At 45.6% G+C, this 9,503-nt stretch overlaps 1 protein-coding gene across 1 annotated transcript; it reads left to right on the top strand.

The window, feature by feature from the left end:
- The first annotated feature begins 10 nt into the window (after positions 1-10).
- Positions 11-7,572, top strand: C13H2orf81 (chromosome 13 C2orf81 homolog). The gene is made up of 5 exons (XM_047522722.1): positions 11-211; positions 3,141-3,380; positions 3,465-3,683; positions 3,819-5,920; positions 6,596-7,572. Exons 1-4 carry the CDS (start codon positions 155-157, stop codon positions 5,193-5,195), a joined length of 1,893 nt encoding a protein of 630 aa, XP_047378678.1. The 5' UTR covers positions 11-154; the 3' UTR covers positions 5,196-5,920; positions 6,596-7,572.
- Positions 7,573-9,503: the final 1,931 nt, after the last annotated feature.

Raw genomic sequence — 9,503 nt, 5'->3', positions numbered from 1 at the left:
AGCGCGGCGCGGTTGCCCGGGAAACTGTAGGCGGGGCGAGCAACTCAAAGTGCCCCTTGGTCACCGAGGCGACCGTTAGGCGGCGGCAGCGTCCGCAGCGGGGACGCGTCAGGCAATCAACCGTGACACCTGGGTTGGAGCGACCGCCGCGGCAATGGCGCACGACGGCTCGGTGAGCTTCAGCTCAACTGGGGGTGCGTCGGCCGGTAAGGTCGGTGTCGGGAAGAGTGGGCCAGTACGGCGTGGCCTGGGCGTTCAAGATGACCGAGGAAGCCACGTCCGTACTTGGGCAGAAAGCCTACATCTGCACTCATCTGCACTTTGCCCACTCGCGCTTTGTCCCACTTGGGCCCTGAAGGAAAGAGCCATTGAATGATGTAGAGCTCGAGAACAAGAAGTGAATTTGGAAACAGCTAGCACATGTAATACGTTCCTTACGCTGGGCTTGCCATTTCAATGGATAAGCCAGAATTGGTCAGGCAGTTGGGGAGAGGTGTTGAAGGATAAGTCATCTATTTCGAGAATTTCAGGAGAAACAAATGAATTAAACCAACTATGAGGCTGCACTTGAAAGTCAAGTTTTTCCAAAGCCAAGAAATTTTAAAACAAATCATATCAGAAGAGTCTTTGTGCACAAATATCTTATCTCATCCTGCCCCCGACCACCCCGCCCCCAACACCCCTGACGCCGTCAGGTCACATCTAGGCACCATCGCGGGTATCAAATGCTTTATAGACTGGGAGAGGTCCAACTGCTATCCTAGTGCTTCCTGTTCTTGCTGGTGGAAAGGGGGAAGGAGGTGTAAGAGATTTGGGATTCGGTGTGAGGTTTAGGAAACATCAGATTGGGAAGAATGAATGTTAGTGAATATCAAGTATGAGTCTATAAGGTTGGGGGGCAGTAGATAAAGGTTTGGAAAGATCACTTTTGGAGGTCAGTTTTGGAAGGAACAAGGTTCAGGGAGACTGTTGTGGGGAAGTGAGAAGTCTCCCAAGAGACTTAGTAAGTTACCATGTCCCTAAAGTGAGTTTTGAGGACTAGTCTTCTTTTTAAGTAGGTTTTCCTTAATTATAAAAGATGCAAACTCATTGTAGAGAACTTGTAAAATAGAAAAGCATAGGAAAGAAACATACCTCCTGTAATTGTTTTGGGTTTTACTTTTTTAAATACATATTGGTTTATATATCTGATATTATAATTTTGTATTTTGTTTAACTTAACATTATGTTATGAGCATTTTCTTTAAAAAAAAAAACTTTTATTTATTTTTTTATGTAGTGCTGCTGAGGATCAAACCCAGTGCTTCACGTATACTAGGCAAGTGCTGTCACTGAGCTACAATGCTAGCCCCATCTTGAACATTTTATTATGCTATTGCAAATTCTTCCTAAAAATTAGCTTTAACCATTGCACATTCTATTATACAGATGCAGCATAATTAATCACCTTTTTCTTAGATGTTTCAGTGTTCTAGTGTAAATAACATCACAGAGAATATATAGGAAAATATTTTAATCTTTATTTCAGAATATGCCTTTTGAATGCATTTATAGAATTGAAACTACAGAGTCAAAGGAATGAAAGCATTTTTCTTCTTTTCTCCCCCTGCCCCACCAGGGATTGAACGTAGAGGTGCTTCCCACTGAGCAATTCCCAGCCCTTTTTAACTTTTTTTTTTTAATTTTAAGATAGGATCTCACTAGTTGCTGAGGGCCTCATATTTGCTATCCTCCTGCCTCAGCCTCACCAGTCACTGAGATTACAGGTGTACACCATGGCAACCGACTCTTCCTCCTTTTTTTGAGATGGTGTCTTCCTACGTACGTTACCCAGGCTGTCCTGGACATCCTGGGCTCAAGTGATCTTCCTGCCTCAGCCTCCAGAATATTTGGGAGTAGAGGCATCTGTCACCATACTACTTGTCTTAAAAATATTTTTAATGCTATTGATACATATTGCTGCATGGCTTTCCAAAAATATTGTTATAGTTAATATTCCCATCAGCATGGTGTCACCTCATATACTTTGCTAGCATAAATATTCTTTTTTTTTTTTTTTTTATTTGGTGGTGCTGGGGATTTGAACCCAGGGCTTTGTACTTGTGAGGCAAGCACTCTACCAACTGAGCTATATCCCCAGCCCCCATAGATATTCTTATATTGAATTTTTTTTTTTGCAGTACTGGGGGTTGGACCCAGAGCTACCTCTAAACTAAAAAGCTACCCTTTTTAGTTTTTGAGACAGGGTCTTACTAAGTTGCTAAGGCTGGCCTCAAGCTGGAGATCCTCTTACCTCAGCCTCCTGAGTTATCAGCCTCCTGAGTTTCTGGGATTGCAGGCATGCATCACCACTCCTGGCCTTGAAAATGTTTTCTAGTAAGATAATAAAAGTGAAAATATAAATTAAGTGTATGTATTTTGATCCATTTTGAAGATTGGACATCTTTTCAAATATGTATCAATCATCTACAGTTTCAAATATGTATTAATCATCTACAGTTTTTCTTTGGTGTCTTAAATGACTTTCTCCTTTTATATGAGTTTTTAATATATTTGGGGATATATATATATATCCTTTTCATATGTGTTTTAAATATTTTTTATTTGGGAGGTAGGATAAAATCAAGTTCTGGAATTAGACAAACTGGCGTATGAATTCTGACTACTTCCTAATTGTGAGATCCTGGGCAAATCACATCAAATGGGGATAAAAATAGTAGTTAACAATATAGAGGAATGCGAAATAGCACTGGTAATTCCAGCATTCTTATTTTCTCATTATTCTCAAGTTCTCTGAACTCTCAACAACTTTGGACCCTTTGTATTAGTGCAAATAGCAAGGACCATGAATAAGAGCTTTATGTAGCTCGATCTTACTAACTCTGTGCTTCGAAGCAAATGATGGCTAACTTCTGTAAAGCTTCAGTTTCTTTGTAAAGTGAACTTAATGGACTTACAAAAATTAAATTAATTAGGTCAAATACTTTAAAAAGCAATTAGCCACACGATAGTCTCTTAGTAAATCGTTTTCCCCTTCCCTTTGTACTAAATAATTTCAGTAAGCTTTCTTCAAGTCCATAGCTAATCTTCTTTTGCATTTCTCGGTTACTTGCCCTAAGTGCCCTGTTTCATTCCTACAGAGGCAGGAAAGACAGGAGAGGCAAGCCCGAGACCGGGGCCCGACCAGATCCAAGGCTGAGAAGGCGAGACCTCCCACTGTGACGGTGCCACAGGTGGATATCGTGCCTGGGAGGCTCAATGAGGCTGAGTGGATCGCATTAACAGCTGTGGAGGAGGGAGAGGACGTGGTGGGAGACATTCTGGCAGATCTGCTGGCTCGAGTCATGGACTCGGCCTTCCAAGTCTACCTGACACAGCAGGTGGGCCTGAATCCTGGTCTTCTAGACTCAACTTCTCCAGACTACCACTCCTTGTGGGACTGAGACACTTCCTCACTTTCGCAGTGCATTCCATTTACCATCAGTCAGGCCCGGGAGGCCATGCTGCAGATCATTGAGTGGCGCTTCCTGGCCCGGGATGAGGGAGACTCTGCAGTGGCTGAGGACCCTACATGGGGTGAGGACGAAGAGCCCCTGGTGTGCGCTACTGATGCTTGGGCTCAGGGCTCCGTACCTGTGCTGCATGCACCTGCCTTGGAGGTTCTGGAGAACTGCCAAGATGAAGTAAGCCTCCTTCACATCCCAGCCCTCTTCCCGCCCCCTGCCTAGTCTTTGATCTCCTCAGGGGCCTTTCAGGACGCCTGTCCTTAATTCCTCCCTCCCTTTCCTACCTCTCACCATCCCCATGCATTTCCCCAGGGACCTGGGAACCTGGACCGGATCCCTTTAAGAAGATCGTGGCCAGGTAGATGTTCCCAGGAACTGACGGAATCTTGGGAGCGTTCTCTGAGTGTCACCTTGGGCCCCCAGTCCAACCCGGAGCTGTTTCAGGAGGCAGAGCCTGGGGATACTCCGGAGGAACCTGATCGTGGGGCAGGAAGCCACTCTTCGTTGGTTTCGTTCTTGAATGGGAGTGTACAACCATCGTTGGAAGTGGAACTTGTAGAGAGTCCTCACCCTTTCCTGGAGCTGTCCCAAGTAGCCCACCCCCAGGCTTCTGTGGAGAGGCAGAGCCCACTACACCTCAGCCCCCACCTGTCGCTGGAGGACCTCTACTCTTGCATTCCCCAACCAGATGCGTCTGGGGACCAGCTAAAACTCAAGACCCAGGCATTACCCCGCATTGCCTCAGACGTGTTAGTGCCCTTCCCCTCTGAGGGCGACACCAGTACTCTCAGCGCATCAGCATCCTTCCAGTCGCAGCAGCCTGTGAGCTTGGATGCACGGCATGGCACACTTCAGTCCAGGGTGGGCCACAAGGCAGCCAAGGTGCGCTTGGACCCTGCGCAGCTTCCTCGCCACTGGGTGCGCCCCCTAGCTGAGGTCCTGGTTCCAGACTCAGAGGTTCGCCCCTTGGAAGCCTACCGTGGGCACCAGCGGGGAAAGACCAAGGCCCAGGCTGGAACCCAAGCCTCTGGTCCCCATGTTCGTGCCTCTCTGGCGGCATTCTTCCCTCTCCAGCCTGATGTTCCTTTCCGTGTTGTGGGCCCAGAACCCAGACTTCAATTACCCACTTTAAACTTAGGCCCACTGTCACCATCCTTTGGGTCCAAGCTACCTCTCCCAAGCCCTGGGATCCGCTTTCTGGACACGCACCTGCGGGTTGTTGAAGTCCCCCGCAGCACCAGCCCCAATGTGTGGCCCAGTGCCAAGTGGCCCAGTGGCTATGAGGGGGAGGCCAAGCTGCTGGGCAACCTGTGGGCAGGTCGTAGACGTGTGCCCCCACAGGGCCTGGGGCTTGCTGACAAGGAAGACCAGGCTTCTGGATGGTCCCAAACAATGCCTCAGGTCCTCGAGGCCACATCCCAGGTATTCTGGAAGCCACTGTTGGTGCCACAAGCAGTGAAGCTGGCTCCTGGTGTGAGCATGTGGAACCAGAGAACCCAGGTGCTGCTCAACTCTACTGTGTCCCAAGAAGAAGCCAAAGAAGAAGGAGATGCCTCTCCTGTAATTGAGCAGCGCCCCATCCAGAAAGGTGTGTCCAAGCCACATGTGACAGCAGAACAACTAACAAGGAGTGCAACCCCCAAAGTGTGGTTGCTTCCCTCCAAGCCCATGCCCCATTCTGGGTCCTGAACCTCTGGCAGTGGGAATTGCACCTACCCTCTGCCTGCCTGTCAGAAATAAACACCTGAGTTGCTCCAGGAATTGGTTTGATGTTTCTTCCAAGGGTGTCCATTCTCTCACTGAACACCAGGGGGAGCAGTTGTCCTGCTGGCCTAGAAGATCAAAGGCTGGCTCCAGAGGATAGCCCTATTGCCACCCTTACGAGACCCTACTTTTAGGGACTAGGTTGTTTCCCAGTAGAGGCATTCTGCAAAGGAACCTATATAAAGGCTAAAAATGGGGTCTACTTCAGAGAGGAGACATTTCTCTTTCAGTAGATGAGAAGGGATGGTCCTGCCTAAGCCCAAAGTGATTCAAGACAAGAGGAACTTGATTTGCTCCCTTGGTTCTTGGAACTTAGTCAGTTCACCTTAAACTGCAAATCCAAGTTTTACTTTTGGATCGAAGTTTGCCTTAGGCTCCATATCTGCCTCATTGCTAGTCCCCACTATGCCTTGAGTTGCCCCTCTCTCTCCCCCACTGAAGCACTTCCCAGTGGCCAGATGGCATTCTCTACTATGTTACTGTGAGCTCCATTCAGCACCCTGGTCTGGAGTCTGGGATTTTTCTTCTGTTTCTGATTCACCTGCTTGGACAATGTGGACAGCTCTGGCAGAAGTCTCATTCCTGGGACCTCCAGATGTATTCCACAGAAGTGACTGGGAAGACAGCAATAATGACTGGGCTCAATACTGGTGAGTGCTTCTCCTACCCTGTCACATCACTAGGACCTCAGCCCCCAATAACCCCAGGACAGGGAGGGGATCAGTCTCCACTGTAAATACCCTTGCCCTTCCCCTTATTCCATTGCCCTCTAGTCTCCACCCAGACTGGCCTACTCTGAAGGTACCCTGCACAGGCATAGAGAAAGCTGTGTCCTGGGAGCTGACTTGTCATGAGCCCCATGCAATCCTGACCTCCTAGAATTGGTGAAGTCACGCCCTTGTCTGGAATGGCGGAGTGGTGGCCCTAGGTGGGCTAGAGCATGGAAGGCAAGTACAGGCCTCAGTCACAAGGAACCCATCATGCCATCACAGGCCTGTGGCATGGTGAGCCATAGCTCACAAACCAGGGCTCACAGAGCTGTCCCATTGGTGGCCCAGCCCTAGATGATGAGTAGCAAGAGGTAGGGCAGACCTAAATGGAGATTGTAGGGCTAACCGATAGCATTGATACTTTCTAAGGCCTTATTAGCATGAAGTGGGACCAACTGTGTTGACACAAGAGCTATATAAACTCCTAGACTAGCACACCCACCCCTGGTGGGTCCCCTCTCATTCCAGAGAGTTCTGTCTTTTCTACCCACTTGAATAAATCTTCCTCTTTTACACTTACACTTTCTGTCTCTGGATTTCATTCTTCAAATTCAGGAGACAAGAACCCAGAAAGAAGAAATTGGCAGTGAGCTGCTGGGATCTGCTGCAATACTGGAGGGCATCAACTCCCATTAAGAGCTGCAACATGCCACTGGGGGGACAGTAGTGGAGAAGAATCAGGCTTTGCTGGCTGTGACATTCAGACCTGGCGCCTGCCATAATTAGTTTCTAATATCAAAATAGGCTTTCTTGGTTGCAGAGACCTGCAGCTTACATAGACCCCACCCACCAGCAGGAGTGAAGAATCGAGTTTCATCTCAAACTCTGGTGTCACTGGAAGTGTGAACAGTGCTGGCCTAGATCCAGGCAGCCTCCTGATGAGCAAGGAGGACATCAGATTTGTGGCCTCCATTTGGATTTTTGCCCAGTGGCATCTGCAGAAGTGTCCTGAAATATACCTGCGGGTAAACAGTTCTGGAATCAATGATATGTGCCTTGACCTTCTTCTCCACAAACATTCTAGGGTCTCTTTCCTAACTCAGGGACTTCAAAACAGGAATCTCCAAAACCTAACATAAATTCTGCTAAATCCATATACAGCATCTATACACTCCCTTAAAGATCCTATCTTGAGTTACGGGGCAAACTTCATTGCATATACAAACATCTTTGCATATACAAGCCCCTGTGACATTTGTACTAAACCCCACTATATCTCCTAAATAGTAGTCTTTGATCATCTATGTTCTCATCTCTTCCCAAGATATCCCAAGACACTTACCCCCAAGGGCCTGGATCTCACCTTTACCACTAACTATGTTGGGTTCTTTCTGCTTTTAGATTCACTCTGAGGTAAGGAAGGATGGATGCTAACCTTCTGTGATGACTTCTCTTCACTATACCCCAGCATTCTGGTTATTTACTGACTCTCACTGGATGCCTTCCATCTCTAGGAACCCAGTCACTTGCTGAGGATGACCCAGTACACTTGTGTCACTTAGCAGGGGAACCCATTTGGTACAAATCAGGATTAGGAGGCTGCTGACAGAATTGGTCAGCTCCGAATACAACCAGCAAGGGGATATGAGAGCCTATCCTTCTTCCTCATCTGTTAGTTCTAGACAGACCAAGAGTTAGTCATTGCACCAGAATCTTTTTTTTTTTTTCATACCAGGGATTGAAACTGGGGGTACTTAATCACAGAGCCACATCCCCAGCCTTTTTTCCTTTTTTTTCCTTTTCCTTTCCTTTCCTTTCCACCAGGGATTAAACCCACAGGCACTGAGCCACATCCCCATCCCTTTTTAATATTTCTTTAGAGACAGGGCCTCATTAAGGTGCTTAGGACCTTGTTAAGTTGCTGAGGCTGGCTTTGAACTTGTGATCCTCTTGCCTCAGCTTCCCAAACTGCTGGGATTACAGGCAAGCACCACCGTACCTAGAATAATGGGAACATTTTAGAGAGCAGTGGAACTTCTGTCATGTTTTGAAATTCCCTCTCTTCTTAAAAGAATGCATTCTGTTTCTGTTATTTAGTGGTTACTCTAGATTTTCAACTCTGCATATTTTTAAAAATATTTTTATTAGTTATTGATGAACCTTTATTTATTTGTATGCAGTGCTGAGAATCGAACCCAGTACCTCACTCATGCTAGGCAAGTGCTCTACAGACACTGAGACACAATCCCAGTCCCATCAACTCTGCATATTTAATTTAACAGTTTTTTGTTCATTTATTTGTTTTTGTAGTACTAAGGATTGAATCCAGGGGCACTCTACCACTAAGCTACATCTCCACCCCTTTTTATTTGTTATTTTGAGGCAGAGTCTCACCAAGTTGCCCAGGTTGGCTTGGAACTTATGATCCTCCTGCCTCAGTTTCCTGAGTCTCTAGGATTACAAGCAAGTACCACTGAGTCCACCTTGAATGTATTTTTTCAATTATAAATTTTATGAAACCTAAATCTAAACTAGATTAAATATTTTCAGGGCAGACAGGGGGTGATTTAGTGGTAGAGTTCTTGCCTAGCATGCATGAGACACTGCATTCGATACTTAGTACTGAAAAAAATCTATTGTGAATATGACATATTAATAAAGATGTGCCATAAATGCAAATACATACTGAATTTCAAAGACTTAGTAAAAAAAAGTAAGACATCCCAATAGTTATTGTGTGTGTGTGTGTGTGTGTGTGTGTGTGTATGTGTTAAGGGGGATGGAACACAGGGATACCCTTCCACTGAACTACATCCCTAGCCCTCTTTATTTTTTGAGACAGGGTTTTGCTAAACCTCCCAAGCTATCTTCAAACTTGGGATCCTCCTACCTCAGCTTCCCAAGTCATTGGGATTACAGGCATGTGCCACTATGCCCAACTTCAATAATATTTTTATATTGATGATTATTGCACATTGAAATGGTAATATTTTGGATATATTTGGTAAAATAAAAATATATTGTTGCCAGGCTTAGTTCCACAGACCTGTAATCCCAGCAATTTGGGAGACTGAGGCAGGAGGATTGCAAGTTCAAAGTCAGTCTCAGCAACTTAGCAAGGCCTTAAGTAACTAAGCAAGACCGTACCCCAAACTTAAAAATAAAAAAGGATGGGGATGTAGCTTAGTGGCAAAGTGCCCCAGGATTCCATGCCTGGGGCCAGCCCTGAAATATTAAATATTAAAGTAAAATTAAAATTAATTTTACTTGTTTCTTTTTACTTTTTAGAATTATGTTCTCTAGGAAATTGAAATTATACATGTGGCTGACTTAGTGAAATTTAATCTTAATAACTTTCTCCAAAAATATCTTTAAATTTATTAGTTTATATATCTAAAAGACAATTTCAAAGTTTATATTTTATGTCTACTAGACAGTGTTGGTATATCTAATCTAGATACTTCTTGCCCCTACATCTATCATCTTCCACATTTGGCTTTGTCTCCATTGATTTGTCCTCTTC

Source organism: Sciurus carolinensis, chromosome 13, assembly GCF_902686445.1.
Source record: "Sciurus carolinensis chromosome 13, mSciCar1.2, whole genome shotgun sequence".
Lineage (NCBI taxonomy): Eukaryota > Metazoa > Chordata > Mammalia > Rodentia > Sciuridae > Sciurus > Sciurus carolinensis.
The sequence above is the reverse complement of the archived record's forward strand: the minus strand, read 5'-3'. Positions and strand labels throughout refer to the sequence as shown.

Coding starts and splice junctions, on each gene's coding strand:
- C13H2orf81 (XM_047522722.1), top strand. CDS start 155: ATGGCGCACGACGGCTCGGTGAGCTTCAGCTCAACTGGGGGTGCGTCG. Junction 212..3,140: donor GGGGTGCGTCGGCCGGTAAG/GTCGGTGTCGGG, acceptor TCATTCCTACAG/AGGCAGGAAAGACAGGAGAG. Junction 3,684..3,818: donor TGGAGAACTGCCAAGATGAA/GTAAGCCTCCTT, acceptor GCATTTCCCCAG/GGACCTGGGAACCTGGACCG.